Source organism: Mercenaria mercenaria, chromosome 6, assembly GCF_021730395.1.
Source record: "Mercenaria mercenaria strain notata chromosome 6, MADL_Memer_1, whole genome shotgun sequence".
NCBI lineage: Eukaryota > Metazoa > Mollusca > Bivalvia > Venerida > Veneridae > Mercenaria > Mercenaria mercenaria.
The window spans coordinates 46,156,830-46,173,315 of NC_069366.1; the positions used below are offsets into that span (position 1 = coordinate 46,156,830).

At 36.0% G+C, this 16,486-nt stretch overlaps 1 protein-coding gene across 1 annotated transcript; it reads left to right on the plus strand.

Annotated features, from left to right (window-relative positions):
• Positions 1–4,656: 4,656 nt before the first annotated feature.
• LOC123549020 (hydroxysteroid dehydrogenase-like protein 2) lies at positions 4,657–12,780 on the plus strand. The gene is made up of 6 exons (XM_045336786.2): positions 4,657–4,878; positions 6,894–7,194; positions 7,656–7,856; positions 10,505–10,593; positions 11,275–11,416; positions 11,812–12,780. Exons 2-6 carry the CDS (start codon positions 6,941–6,943, stop codon positions 11,993–11,995), a joined length of 870 nt encoding a protein of 289 aa, XP_045192721.2. The 5' UTR covers positions 4,657–4,878; positions 6,894–6,940; the 3' UTR covers positions 11,996–12,780.
• The last annotated feature ends 3,706 nt before the right edge of the window (positions 12,781–16,486 follow it).

A 16,486-nucleotide genomic window follows, 5' to 3' on the forward strand; every position in this document is an offset into this window, starting at 1 on the left:
TTTAGCAAAAAAATTGCAAAGAAAATAAGGAAAATAGCTCTGCAGAGCAAAAAAAACTGAGGACTATTTGTATCCGCCGAAAAAGCGCTTTGACAAAACACATGGAATTATTTTAGAAATAATATATCTCATTTAGTGATTTGTCGCTGAATAAATCATTGTTTGGAGTTCAGATGCGAAGGAATTATATCACGAGGGCGCAGCCCGAGTGATATAATAATACGCATCTGAGCGACAAGCAATGATTTTATTCAAGAGCAAATCACTAAATGATATATATTCTTTCGATTCTAACACGTTACCAAGGACTTTAAAGTACATCCTTGACGGCATTCAGAGGCGTACCTGGATGATTTTGAACTGTACGCCAGATAGACGAGCAGCATAACTACAAGCCAACAGCGATACTGTGAGTATGTGGTAGGTGAGAGTAGTGTCTCGATTGAATTGTGTAAGAATATTTTATTTTTGTTGTTAATATCGTTTTTGAAATTATCGTAATGTTTAAATTTCATGCATGACTTCTACATCCGCATTCTGACAGGTTTTTGATAAATGTGTACATTGCGAATGTGTCAGGTTTTATCAAATAATCATTCATATATCTTTCTCACATGAAAGTAAACATTTTCTAGAAAACGTAAACAACATCAATTTTTGCAAACGAAAATTCAAACTGCGTAAATTTCTTTGGTATTTCGGTATCCTGATCTTGATCTAGATTGATAGATTGAATTGCAATGACTCAAGTATTTTTGTTCTCCATTTGCATGCTTCAATACAAATGTTTCAGCTGGGGCCTTAATGGCCGAGTGGTTAAGGTTGCTAACTTTGAATCATTTGCACCTCAACGATGTGGTGGGTTCGAGCCTCACTCGGGGCGTTGAATTCTTCATATGAAGAAACCATTAAGCTGGCTTACGGAAGGTCGTTGGTTCTACCCGGGTGTCCGCCCGTGAAGAAATAATGCAAGGAGGAGTACCTGGGGATTTTTGTTTTGTAAACAATAAATGATTTCGAATGAAGAAACATATCGAAGGTTTTACCATTGCCCGTTCCTGGGCGGTGCCAACAGTGTTCCTTTTGTCATTACAGTCTGTTTGTGTGCGTGCATGCATGTGTGCGTCTGTGTTTCTATTTCAGGCGGGCCTATTTGGCGATGTGCGGCTCTGGCTGTATATGCCGTGCCTTATGCTTGCAAGGAATCTACCCTTACCATTTACAAGATAATTGCAGGAAAAAATAAATCTACCTATAAAAGAATTTGATCAATCTCATGCAGATGATATTGTTAAACGAAGAACTTGAAATAGCCACCTACTTCCCTTTAGGCTTTACATTTAATTGCATTTTTCGCACTTTAAGTTTTTTCATTTTCCCGGTGTCGAATTTAATTGTACGCACTGGCGTATCGGCGTATGCCCAGGTACGCCCTTGGCATTCATTTAATATTTGCCCGTTTTCAACCGGTTTCTTTTCCAGCGCGCCGCTATGCCGTTTGACGCTATGACGTAATACTTGTGACGTAAGAACAGTGAATTGTTGTATAAGCCTTCTTTGTTTAATAGGAAAATGAATCGGATCGTGTTAGAATAAATGATTTTCTAGTACCTGGGAAGAAGATAGAATTAAATAGATCATTGCTCCAGTGTAAACGTCAAAATATCTAGAACTCAACGACTGAACTGTTTTGCGGCAGCATATGTAGTAATGCTTTGAAATAAACGTTAACACATTTTCATTGTCGCTGAGATGCGGGAACGTCTTTAAAATAGAAAAAAATCTCCATACAAAAAGCAGTGATATACACGTCTGATCAAAATTAAACCACGTGCGTGCGTGTGTGTTTGTTTAAAATTAAACAGTATTAATTTCCAAATGTGCATTGCGTAAAAACATATGTTTATGTCATAGAATTTAGGAGTGAGTAAAACATCTGTCTTGTATAATTACTACATTACCTTTCTCATTATTTCGTTTGACTCTTTATCCGTTTTTTAAATGTATATGTAAGTCAAACTGAAAATTAGGCCTATTAAGCTAAAAGTTTAGGTTACAGTGCCGCCGTCGGGTCCCAAGTCCCGAATTTGTATAGCAGAAGTTTGTTGATAAAAAAACAAAGAAAGAAGAATTGTCTATGTTTCAGCGGAAAAGCTAACATACGATAAAGAGACCTTGATAGAGACTTTACTTAACTTGTTTAACAAAAATAACAAGAGGGCCATAATGGCCACAAGTCGCACACCTGACCTTGACTATTTGACCTTGAATATATGTATAACAAACTGAATCATGAATAGTAACAACTACGCTTATTCTAAAATACACCAAGCAGGTCAAGTGCTCCCATCTGAACAAATCTGAGGCGGAGAACTTTACAAAAATGCTACGGATTAAGCTTAATGAAGATACACAAAGCGAATCAATGTAAAACTCATTTAAAGATACTTCTATTTTTAACTCTAGTGGCTTTTTGAAGGAGCCCTATGCTCCATTTGAAGAAATTTAACAGAGGACTTAAAAGAATGTCGTCAACTAAGCTTATCAAAGTTTGATGAAGATCAATCCATCGCTTCATGAGTAGAGGTTGTTTCTAGTGACCCCTCAAGGTGTCTAAGTACCCCCATTTGAATAAAATTGGGAGTGTGCCTTATAATGATGCTACAGACAAAATTTGATGAAGATACATCCAGCTATTTATAAGAAGTGGTTAAAGTTTTTTTTTTTTTTTTTTTTTTTTTTCATTTTTTTCATTTTTAGGTCTTATGGCCATTGGCAGGGGCCTTGTACCCCCATTTGAAAACAGATTGGAAGAGAACCTTATAATGATGCTACTGACCAGTTTGATGGAGTTCCATCAAGAGGTTCTTGAGAAGTTGTGTCAAGAAATTGAATATAAGATTCACTGGTTGTGGGTGCAGATGGGAATTTCCGGCCTGGAGGGTAACTGGGCGGTAACGAGGCTCCTGCCGAGTTACCGCCTAAACGGTTACCCGAGGGCCGGATATTCCCATCTGCACCTATAACCAGTGATAGAATCTTTTTCTTGCATACCGATTTCAAGAAATAATAATAAAAATAAAATCAGTCGAGCGGCTTTCTTTTTAGAACTATTTCTTATAGCAGCGTATTTAAACAAAGCGCGGGAAACCAACGTCCGTAAACAGGAAAGGCGTCATGACGTTTCAAAGACAAATAACAATGTTTAGTTTTGTTTTGTTTTATCAGTTGCAGCGTAACGTTATGAATTTTTGATAAAATAACGTGTTTTGAATCGAGAAATAAACAGTCAAGAACAAGGAGGAACTGCCAAGGCATTTGATTTTTATTACGTTTTTTGAAATAAAGTATAAATTACTGCATAAATCTTCTACATATATGTAGTCCGTAATACATACGTCATTTACAGCTCGAGAGATGGATTTTTCCAGCACCGGTAACTTGAAATACAGGAAATTATTAGACCAGTAATTTGAACACATTCCGTCCATTGCTGAACATCAAAGCTCATGTGCGAATAAATACCATCACTTTAACCAAGTCTCAGTAGCAAATCAGCGAGAATATGTAACAGACTGAAAATACTTCAGCCCTGACTGGGAATCGAACCCGGGACCTCTCACACCTAAGGCGGACACTCTACCACGTCGCTATAAAAGCTAGCTCAATAGCAAGGAAGTATAAGTGCACCCTTATACTATACACTACTATATACACCCCCTCCATTTTAGAATTCGTCCTCGAATTCCAGGAGTTTGAACCTCTGTGGGACGTTCCAAGGTGTCCATTCAATATCTACTCGTGAGTTATTTACGTTGGGCGCAAAATGTAACAGACTGAAAATACTTCAGCACTGACCGGGTATCGAACCCGGGACCTCTCACATCTAAGTCGGACACCCTACCACGTCGCTATAAAAGCTAGTTCAATAGCAAGGAAGTATAAGTGCACCCTTATACTCTACACTACTACAAATACACTGTTAAATATGTAATGGACAATCACAATGTAAACAACACGCCATACGGATACAGATTTTTTTTACTTGGGGCTCCAGTTGAGAAGGCCTCAACGGCGAGGAGCGTAACACTCAATTGGAGAAGTGATAGGGTGTAGGTACGGGAGGTGTACCCCCTCATGAAGAGTTCAAGGTAGAATGACGAAATGGTGGCTTTCTGGTGCATGTTTGGATCTAAATTATCATTAATCTGAACGCAGGAAGAGACCAAGGCATGTAACTACCATCGATCATTTTGACAGAGCCACCAAAACTATTCAACCTCTGTGGGGTACAGGAAGTCAGATCAATGTTTACAAGGGAGTACCTTTCCTTTGGAATTTTAGAAATACAGTCCTGAAATGGTAGCCTTACTCTGTTGCAATTTGGGAACCAAAATATTATTAATTTGAACACAGGAAGAATAGGTATAGAACTTCACTGCAGACATCATTCTGGAAGAATCCCCACCGCTGTTCAAGCTTTGAGGAAGACTAGGTAGGTTCTTTTAGATATAGATATAGGTATAAAATGGTGGCCTCTGGTGCATTTTTGGGGTGTAGATTTTGATAAGTTTAGGTAACTTCCCGGTCAAATTTGAGGGTCGCGACGGGGGCGGGACAAGGATCCCGGTCTCCAACCTGGGTCCGGGCCTGAACTTGTCGGTTTAAAAGGGCGAGGTGAAACGCAACGCTAACACCGGTTATAACATCGCTTGGTGCAAAGGTCTTTCCATGTGCAAGTACAGATTATTTGTCAGCATTTCTGTCGTCAACTTGTATTTCCAACGTATGTGCCTATAACAGATTCGGAAACAGCCGTACTTGTCGAGATACATTAAGTGCTTTGGACGGGAGTATATAAAATCTATACCTATTCAGGTATGCGTTCCGTATTCTTGTTTTCGCTTATGCTGTGTTACCTCCCTTGTCTTACAGATAAATTTATTTACGGCTGAAATAGGAGTCTAGTTTTCGCTTTAATATCCCATATTTCTCAGGTAATCGAGCTAAATATCAAATTCTCTGTGGCCAAAAATGTCCTCTTAACAGTCTCCGGCAGACAAGACAATCGCTTTAGTGCTTATGCATAGAATTCTTTATTGCAAAGTACATTTCACATATGATAGGTTTGTCCGCAATCTGTTCGTCATTTTATTAACAACGTTCAAATATCGTACTTGGGCCTGTGTTTCTCGACAAAGGTGATGATAGGATGAAAAAAAAAATTGGGAATAGTCTGGTTTTCCTGGTTTTTTTTTCTTTTAAAATTGAAGGGGTCCGTGCAAAAAGGTAGGCCTACCTGTCTCCATTTTTTGTCAAAATAGAGTTAGGACCTTTGTGACATAAAAAAGAACACCTGATTAACTCCCCCCAGCAGCGTATTCTTCTGTTTAAGAGTAAAAAATGGTATTTCAGGTATGCAACATTGGGTCTATCTCCACAATTGGGTCTATCTCCACAATGATGCACAAATCAAGTTTATCACTTCTAAAACATGGTTTTAATGCAACATTGTGGTCCTATTATAAAAAGAACACTAGCCTAATGTAAATAGACTATATCAATTTTAAAAGTCATCAGGTATTTGAAATTAATATATTTCATTGATATATTTAGGCGTAAAAAAAATGTTTGTTTCCGGTATCACGGCCTACCCTAAATTTTTGTCCCGACCCTAAATTTTTTTATGGCATAGGAGAATATTTTTTTTTCAACATTTTAACAAAAAGTTGCAAAACTGCACTTTTTATGTTTTAAAAATGGTCAGTGATGTTAGAAGTCAACTTACTGATGCTCTAAAGGCATAATCCCCTTATTTGTATTCATTTTTTGACACAAAAATATTTTCCGGAAAGTCTCACTTAATAAAAAAATTCCAAAAAAAAAAAAAAAAAAAATTCCGACCTACCTGCCCTAATTTTTTTGAGCATGTTACCGGAAACAAAGATTTTTTTAGGCCTTAGGCAAAATGATGCGCAAATCAAGCTTATCAGTTCTAAAACATGGTTTTAATGCAACAATATGGTCCTAACTCTATGGACTTAGAACCCTTGTTGCATAAACATATATAGGCCCTAATCGACATGATAAAAAAAATGATATAAATAGCGCAAAATACACGAAACTATGAATGTTTAAATTGTATGCAATCTATAGCTGCAATTATTTTGGGAAAATCACACCACCGAAATTTTACAAAAATGCGTTTTTCCAACATTTTTACTAAATTGAGGTAGGTACCTTTTTGCACGGACCCCTATTATTCTAATATATTATTTTTTCAGTTGTTATCAGTAACTGTTATTAAGTATACTTAAAATCTCGCTGAAGCATTATCTGAGGTATTTCAATTTCACGAGTGCATTAAATACAGGTAGATTTGTATTATTCGTCGGTATTTCTTTGTTATTAACTTTATTGCACTAACTTCTAATATATAACGTAAAGCCAGATTGTTAGTAATTCAGAACTACTGTGTGCAATTATTACGCCCGACGTATAACCGCCCATCGTGCATAAATAGTGAGAGGCTTGCATTTTATTGTTTTATTCAACGAGTTTAATAAATTCAATATGAAAAGACACGCATATAATATACTCTATTTCCTTCACATCTGAACTCCAGCCAATGATTTTATTCGACGACAAATCACTTAATGAGATATATTATTTCTTAAATAACTAAATTTTGCAGTAGCAGAAACTAAATGGTACGTAATGCGTTCATTAAGGCAAAAAGACTAATAGAAAATTGAACCGAAGTTTTTGAGATTTTTCGAAACGGTATCATTATTTTTTTTTATTTCAATCCACAAATAAGACAACATGTTTAAAAGAAAAGAAAACAAACTACACTTAGTAGTACTTTTAAAAGCAAGATTTTTCAATTTTAGTTATTAACAGAAGTCATATGGTGTGTCTTACTTAGATCGATCGGACAATGACATCACAAAAAGCAGCCTTGGTCATTGGTGCCTCGCGTGGTATTGGTCGACAGATCGCCTTGACACTTGCAAGAAATAATTACGCCGTCGTTATAGCATCGAAGACAGAAGACGCCTCTGAAAAGTTACCGGGATCTATCAACACCGTTGCCGAGGAGATTAAGGAAGCTGGCGGGGTGGCTGTTCCGGTAAAATGTGATTGCCGAAATGAAGCCGACGTGGAAAGGGCCGTTAATGTTGCAACTGAAAGGTTGTCGTTTTTTTTTTTTTCAAAGAACTTTCCATGTATAGCTTTTGCATCATTTTTCTTCACGGCACCGTCTAAGCCCGCAGTATAGGAGATACAGTTAAATGAACTTTCTCCATGTCTATAATTTTTGATAAAAATATGTTTCATTATTCATGAGCAATATTCTTTTGATCAGTATACCCGACTTTAAAAGCATATACTGAGTGCTACGCACTGTGGTGAATGGTTTCGGGCTTTATCATTCAAAGATAATACCTTAAAAGCCTTAGTCTATTTTATTAACAAATCGAGACCTTGACAAAATAGTTACTTCAAATGTGCATAAATAATTTTTGGCAGAGTATCAAGAATTATTGCCTTTTAAACAGCATAATTACAAATAATTTCATTTAACTAATATGACTTGAGTAATGTGCATGTACGAGTTAAATGGCTTGACAACATGACTATTTTCTCCACAGGTTTGGTTGTCTGGACGCAGCTGTGTACAACGCTGGAGCTATATTATGGAAACCGGTTCTAGAGACGCCAATGAAGCGGTTTGACCTCATGATGCACGTGAATGTTCGTGGCGCGTATGCAATGGTGCTAAATGCCGTACCAAAAATGATAAAACAGAAGCACGGACGAATCGTGCTTGTAGCACCGCCGATTTATAACAGGTTTGCCTGAAAATATAAATGAAGACGGGAAGTGACTTTTAAATGTTGAAGAATACGGGACGGAACGGGGGCTGCCTTTTTTCATACAGTTTTCGTATTATTATACTTAATGGAAAAATGACAGAAGAAATGAGAGAAGGCATATTACAATTTGATCTGCAGGTTTACATATGTTTTTTTCTAGCTCACCAGGGCACAAAGTGCTCAAGGTGAGCTATTGTGACCTGTCATTGTCAGGCATCCGTCGTGCGTCATTTGCCTTGTGAACACTCTAGAGGCCACATTTGTGGCCCAATCTTTATGAAACTTGGTCAGAATGTTAGCCTTGATGATCACTAGATCAGATTCGAAACTGGGGCATGTTGGATTAAAAACTAGGTCAGTAGGCCAGATCAAAGGAAAAACTTGTGAACACTCTAGAGGCCACATTTGTGAACCAATCTTAATGAAACTTGGTCAGAATGTTTGTCTTGATGATCTCTAGTTAAAATTTGAAACTGGGTTATGTGGGATCAAAAATTAGGTCAGTAGGCCAGATCAAAGGAAAAGCTTGTGAACATTCTAGAGGCCACATTTTATACTCAATCTTTATGAAGCTTGGTCAGAATATTTGTCTTGATGATCTCTAGGTCAAGTTTGAAACTGGGTCATGTTGGGTCAAAAACTAGGTCAGTAGGCCAGATCAAAGGAACAGTTTATGGACATTCTAGAGGCCACATTTGTTACCTAATCTTTATGAAACTTGGTCAGAATATTTGTCTTGATGATCTCTAGATTAAGAAGTAAATTGGGTCATGTGGGGTCAAAAACTAGGTCAGTAGGCCATATCAAAGGGAAAGCTTTTGAACACTCTAGAGGCCACATTTATGATCCAATCTTTATGCATCTTGGTCAGAATGTTTGTCTTGATGATCTCTAGGTCAAGAAGTAAATTGGGTCATGTAGGATCAAAAACTAGATCAGTAGGCCAGATCAAAGGAAAAGCTTGTGAACATCCTAGAGGCCATATTTGTGATCCAATCCTTATGAAAACTTAGTCAGAATGTTAGTCCTGATGATCTCTAGGTTACAGTTGAAACTGGGTCATGTTAGGTCAAAAACTAGGTCAGTAGGCCAGATCAATGGAAAATCTTGTCAACACTCTTAGAGACCACAATTCAAGTTTGAAACTCATTAGAATTAGTCAGAATGTTTGTCTTGATTATCTATAGGTTAAGTTTGAATCTGGGTCATGTGGGGTCAAAAACTAGGTCACCCGGTCAAATCAAAGGAAAAGCTTGTGAACACTTTAGAGGCCACAGTTGTGACTCAATCTTTATGAAACTTGGTCAGGATGTTTGTCTTGATGATCTCTAGGCCATGTTTGAATCTGGGTCATGCTGGGTCAAAAACTAGGTCAGTAGGCCAGATTAAAGGAAAAGCTTGTGAACCCTCTGGAGGCCACAATTTTGACTTAATCTTTATGAAATTTTGTCAGAATGTTTGTCTTGATGATTTCTAGGTCAGATTCGAAACTGAGTCATGTGGGGTCAAAAACTAGGTCAATAGGCCAGATCAAAGGAAAAGCTTGTGAACACTCTAGAGGCCACAGTTGTGACTCAATCTTTATGAAACTTGGTCAGAATGTTTGTCTTGATGATCTCTAGGTCCAGTTTTGATCTGGGTCATTTGGTGTCAAAAACTAGGTCACATGGTCAAATTAAAGGAAAAGATTGTGAACACTCTAAAGGCAACAGTTTTGACTCAATCTATATGAAACTTGGTCAGAATGTTTGTCTTGATGATCTTTAAGTTCAATTCGAAACTGGGTCATTTGGGATCAAAAACTAGGTCAGTAGGCCAGATAAACTCTGATGAGCGATATAGGGCCATCATGGCCCTCTTGTTTTAATTTCAAATACATATCAGTAAGTATCAGACATCAAATCAGCAACATCAAAACTGATCTTTTTTGAGAATGCTATAAACTCTACAGGTTGACAAAAGCAGTAGTATCAACCACAGGTGCAAGACACAAAATCAAATATTTTACTTAATAAGCCGATAATTTATATATGTATTACTATATCCTATACAAAGCCCACCCGCTTAGCTCAATAGGTAAGACCGTTGGTCTATGGATCTCGGGGTTGCGAGTTCGATCCTCGGGCGGGGTGTATTTCTCCGTGACTATTTGATAAACGACATTGTGTCTGATATCATTAGTCCTTCACCTCTGATTCATTTACAGTTTGGCAGTTACTTGCGGAGAACAGGTTTGCACTGGTACAGAATCCAGGAACACTGGTTAGGTTAACTGCCCGCCGTTACATGACTGAAATACTGTTGAAAAAACGGCGTTAAACCCAAAATAAACAAAATATCCTATACATATATACATGTAGCTATATCCTGTACATATATAGACTTATTAAGTAAAATAGTTGATTATGTGTCTAGCACCTGTGGTGTCAACTGCAGTAGACAGCAGCTTTCTTCTATCATTACCTGCAAGTTTAATATAACTAAGTAGTGAATAACAGTCCCCTTAACTGCTATGGACAGTTGAAGTCTTTACATTCAGCAAGACAAATGTGTAACTAAAAGAAACAACCTTAAAATCAATGTAGTCTAGTCTCGGAGTTGTTTTGATGTATCTTTCTATTCAGGTTTTTCAAGGGGAAAACTCCATACAGTATCAGTAAGGTTGGAATGACAGTACTGGCCAAAGGAATGGCCAGCGAACTGACTGGCACTGGTAAGTGAATTAGTTGTGTCAGGCTGAAAGCCCATGGAATCATGTTTGTGAGCTTTTAACTCTTGTTGGACAGTACATTCAAAATTATACTAAGTCTAGATAGCTGTGTTAATGTACAGTCAGATGTATGCAGTTAAGCATTAATTGTTCATTTGTTTTTGATTATTGAAATGTAGCAGTAATTATTAATTTCTCATTGTGCAGAAACAACACAATAACTCTAGTAAACTCAGTGCTGTTGGTGTAATAATCCGAACGCCAAATTTTCAAAATATAAAGAAATCGAAGTGTTACTTTCCAAGGGACCCAAAGTGGTATAAAGGATATCACTCTCGCTTAATAACAACACTGATTTTTTCAAATCATAATACAAAATTCTTAATTTTAGTGTCAAAAGCCTACTTGCTATAATATAAAGTAGATCTCTTTTCATAACCACAAGTTTCTGCGAAAATTGCATGATAAATCAATGTTTTATGAACGTGCATATCTAAATTTTGTAAGACTTGGAACATTCTGAATTCTGACACTGTGTAGATGCCAGTTGAAAGGTATATATGTGTAAGCATGATTGTGTAAGAATGAAATTGTGAGGATTCTCTGATACAGTGAAGTGATCACTAGAGGTATGATGATTATGATGATGATGAAATTTCAACGTCTTTATTTGTTTGGAAATAGATGTGAGTATAAGTACGTTATGGCCAGCAACTGTGATCAAAGCTCATGTAACAGACGTGATGAACGTGCCGAACTCCCATATGAGAACGCCAGATATATTTGCTGATGCTGTACTGGGTATAGTTAATGAACCTACAGATAAGTAAGGCTTTATCTAATGACATCTTTCCATCAGTGTAAAATCTAATATGAGACAGCTGACGGGGTGTGGTTTAAGGTTTTAAGGAGAGTAAGCAGAAGGAATCAAGATAATTTCGAACACCTTTTCATAGAAATAAGTTTGTCAGAATTGCTGACGAGTTCGTTAAGATTTTACAATTCGAAAATGAAGATGAAGATATAATTATAATAATTAATTGAAAATCAAGAAATAATAAAAATCTTAAGGTAAGGGTCAGCTGCCCCAAAGGTCAGTGCGACTGGGGTCAGATATATTTCCGTTGTTAACAGACTTACTGCAGAGAAGTCAGATTAGATTAGATGATAAAGATCAAAATTAAGACAACAGTCAAACATGTCCATGATCTATGTTTGCAGACTAAATGGCGCAGTGCTACTTGACGAGGATTATTTACGTTCCGAGGGCAAAACTGACTTCACACAGTACCAGTGTGAGCCCGGAGTGGAACCACCGAGGATGATGCCCAAAAAACTCCCAGACTTAACTGTTGAAGAGGAACAAGAGAACCTTGGTCTAATTAATAAAGACAGTAAATTGTGATAATCAATAAAATAAATGTACTTGTGCCATACTATACAGTATCTAGTAAATGTAAAGGTACTTTTACAGTAACTATACAATACTAAGTAAATGTAAAAGTACTTTTACAGTAACTGTACAATACTAAGTAAATGTAAAAGTACTTTTACAGTAACTGTACAATACTAAGTAAATGTAAAGGTACTTATGCAGTAACTATACAATACTAAGTAAATGTAAAGGTACTTATGCAGTAACTATACAATACTAAGTAAATGTAAAGGTACTTATGCAGTAACTATACAATACTAAGTAAATGTAAAGGTACTTATGCAGTAACTATACAATACTAAGTAAATGTAAAGGTACTTATGCAGTAACTATACATATCCAGTAAATGTAAAGGTGCTTATGCAGTAACTATACAATACTAAGTAAATGTAAAGGTACTTATGCAGTAACTATACAATACTAAGTAAATGTAAAGGTACTTATGCAGTAACTATACAATACTAAGTAAATGTAAAGGTACTTATGCAGTAACTATACAATATCAAGGAAAGGTAAGGGTACCTGTACTGTAACTAAATATAAAGGTACTTTTGCAGTAACTGTGAAATATTCAGTAAATGTAAAGGTACTTCTGCGGTAACTTCTCAATACTTAGTAAATGTTAAGGTATTTGTGCAGTAACTGTACAATATTCAGTAAATGTAAAGGTACTTCTGCGGTAACTTCTCAATACTTAGTAAATGTTAAGGTATTTGTGCGGTAACTGTACAATATTCGGTAAATGTAAAGGTACTTCTGCGGAAACCCTCTCAATACTTAGTAAATGTTAAGGTATTTGTGCGTAAACAGTACAATATTCAGTAAATGTAAAGGTACTTCTGCGGTAACTTCTCAGTACTTAGTAAATGTTAAGGTATTTGTGCAGTAACTGTGCAATATTCAGTAAATGTAAAAGTACTTCTGCGGTAACTTCTCAATACTTAGTAAATGTTAAGGTATTTGTGCAGTAACAGTACAATATTCAGTAAATGTAAAGGTACTTCTGCGGTAACTTCTCAATACTTAGTAAATGTTAAGGTATTTGTGCAGTAACTGTGCAATATTCAGTAAATGTAAAAGTACTTCTGCGGTAACTTCTCAATACTTAGTAAATGTTAAGGTATTTGTGCAGTAACAGTACAATATTCAGTAAATGTAAAGGTACTTCTGCGGTAACTTCTCATTACTTAGTAAATGTTAAGGTATTTGTGCAGTAACTGTGCAATATTCAGTAAATGTAAAAGTACTTCTGCGGCAACTTCTCAATACTTAGTAAATGTAAAGGTATTTGTGCAGTAACTGTGCAATATTTCAGTAAATGTAAAGGTACTTTCTGCTATAGATATAGAGTAAATTATGATGTTTAGTTAATTGTGCTGTCAGAAGACAGTAAATTGTGTGTCCCCCTCAAAAATGAAGGTACTCCTGCTATATAATGAGACAATAAATTTTGCGATATTGTGAACTGGGCTATAAAAGGCAGTAAATTTAGAGTCATTTTATTATGGAATAAATGTATTTTTCCAGTAGAAGTATATTGAAGGTAGAAAATTGTGATATTCATTTGTATAAATGTGTAATTCATCTTTATCATTGTTTTTTTTTTTTTTTTTCAAATTTTACTTATAATTGAATAAAGGTGCCCCCTTCTAAATAATGTGTTTTTGTTATTTCATTCCATGCTGTATTATTTAATTCATTTGTTATTCTTTGTATACTTTATTTTACAGATTTGAAAAAAGACAACATTAGTAAGGCTACTGTTTTAGACCCAGAAATCTGACATCTTGTGTTTACCATGTCTACATGTATTTATAGAATATAGTATGACTGTATTAGAGTCTGTTGATGTATCTCACATTGTTTGTTTGTTTGTAACAAGATGAAATGGATGATACACATCTACACACCAGTGTATTTATGCATTATGACCTAGCATTGATCTATCATAAAGAGTAAGACCACTTACACTGCTCAGGTTATTATTTTGTCATAAAGGCACTCCTGTAAAATTTGCATTATTACTTAGTCATAATCATCCAATCTTACGATGAACAATATCAAAGGTCTGTGAAATCTTTTGGTATGTTCTGTGTAACAGAACAACAAAGTGCTAAATATTATAAAAGCATATTGACAAGGCAAATCTCCACTAGAATTTCTATGAATACTTCTACCTTTTTCTGCTTCTAAAACCAAACAATTGGAGACCCAGTATGTAATAAATAGGAATTTCTGGCAGTAACATCCTGCTCTTTCATACCTGTACCAATTTTGCTAGTAATAGACAACAAAAAGAACTGGAAAACTAGAAGGTGTTTTTGTCACAAAAACTTGTATCTTCCCCCTATGTATACCTTTAGCTCTGGCAGCCATTTTGTGCAGCAAAGCGGAAGGTGTCGGCAATATGCACAACTAGGCTTGGTACTGATTACTCCTGTAGAGTTTCGTCGAAATCTGTCTAGCAGTTTGACCTGTGAAAGCCGACAAGATTTTTCTATTTTTAGCTCTGGTGACCATTTTGTGCAGCAAAGCGGAACGTGCCAGCGATGTGCACAACTAGGGTTGGTACTGATCACTCCTGTGAAGTTTCATCAAAATCCAGCCAGCAGTTTGACCTGTGAAAGCTGGACAAGATTTTTATATCTTTAGCTCTGGTGGCCATTTTGTGCAGCGAAGCAGAATGTGTCGGAGACATGCAAAACTAGGCTCGGTGCTGATCACTCCTGTGAAGTTTCGTTGAAATCTGGCCATCAGTTTGACCGGGGAAACGAAAGATTTTTTCTATAGTTATGTAGGTCTTATGCGACCATTTTGTGAGCAAAGCGGAATGTGCGGCGATATACACAACTAGGCTTTGCGTAACTATCATTCAGGGTGGAAGTTTCGTCGAAATCAAGGTCTTTTGGACTGTGAAAAGTAATGTAAAGGTTATTCTGCTCTTATCATCTGGGGCCATTTTGTGCAGCGAACGACAAAAGTGTCGCAATACCGCTAAATAGGAATTGGTATGTCTTGTTAATTTCTGTCGAAACGGGCCAGCAGTTTGCCCTATGAAAGCCGGACAAGCTTAATGGGACGGACAGATGGCGAAAGCAAAAACAATGTGTCTCCCCCACCTATACTGAACAACTTTAGACCTGATGTTTTCGCATAAAATACTCTGGGAACTAAAGTCTGACCTGAGGATCACATTTGGCACGTCTGCATTCTAGCTGGTATAGTTAAAAGGACAGTGTTCAACTGTTCAAAATAACATTTTGTGATTTTGCTAGTTTTCCTATAAAAGGCAGGTCTTCAAACATAATCAGAGAAAAAAATCAGTTGGCAATTTTAAAGAAATTTAAATGGGCAAGAGAAAACAAAGGCAAAAAATGTAATAAATACATGTATTTCAGACATTTTAACAAAGGTCCATAACATCATCACATGAAAAAAAAAAAAAAAAAGATGCACTCATTTTTTACTATTTACTGAAACAAAATATTGAAAATTTATATATTTACCCCTCCTTTTATCTACAGTCTGTGAAATCTTTTCCTTTAGAAAAAAATGGTGGATAAATGTTTTATAAAAAAAATCAGGTTAGGGAAAATACAAATCAAAACATAATACAGCTATTCTATTAATACTAAAAATCATAAAAAAGAATCTGTATCATATTAGAGTTGTTTTAAATATCTACTAAAACAACACAGTTATGCCATCAGTGTTTAATTCATTATTATTATAATTAGTTATTTATTACATTATTCATTGAGAAGAAGTGTTGATTGTTTTTTTTTGGTGAGATGACAGCAAAATCTCGGACGCTGTGAATTCAACTTCAAATTCTGTATTGGATTTGAAGTACAGGGAGATTAGTGCAGAAAATAAGAGAAACAATATATAAATGCAGAGTCTAACACCTATAAGAATAACAATTTTCCCTGTAAAATATAGGAAAACTGCACATATAAGGTATCAACCTTTTTATCTATGGAATTTATATGAGCGTTCTTGGTTGCTTTTTATTTGGGACAATTAAGACCATAACTTTGCTGTAATATGGTCAGTCATTTTTGTCAGTAACATACAAATCTTGTGTATATCTCATATGGGCGAGGAATAATTGACAGACACTTGCCTTTCAGCACCCTATAGTATGAAAATATAAAGAAATATTACCGGTAGTTAAAATGTACGAAAAGTAAGTCTTAAGAAAAATGACCAATCTTTAAGTACAGATAATGGGCTGATGGCCTGTTTCTAACATAAATATTAAATACGCACCAATAGCATACTGCACTTATCTGTTAAGCTTAAACCTTACAAACATCCTGACATACAAATATTGAAGGTGTCTGTTATAAAAGTGTTTTTGTTGGGATAGAAGGTTTGTCTCAGCTAGACTACCATCATAGTAGTACAAATCACCTGTCATTCATTTTTGGATAGTTTTCTTGAGTCACTACCAGTAAG

Excerpts from the sequence above, each read along its gene's own strand:
- LOC123549020 (XM_045336786.2), top strand. The coding sequence starts at position 6,941 with ATGACATCACAAAAAGCAGCCTTGGTCATTGGTGCCTCGCGTGGTATT. Across the intron at positions 7,195-7,655 it reads GTTAATGTTGCAACTGAAAG|GTTTGGTTGTCTGGACGCAG; the intron begins GTTGTCGTTTTT and ends TTTTCTCCACAG. Across the intron at positions 7,857-10,504 it reads GCACCGCCGATTTATAACAG|GTTTTTCAAGGGGAAAACTC; the intron begins GTTTGCCTGAAA and ends CTTTCTATTCAG.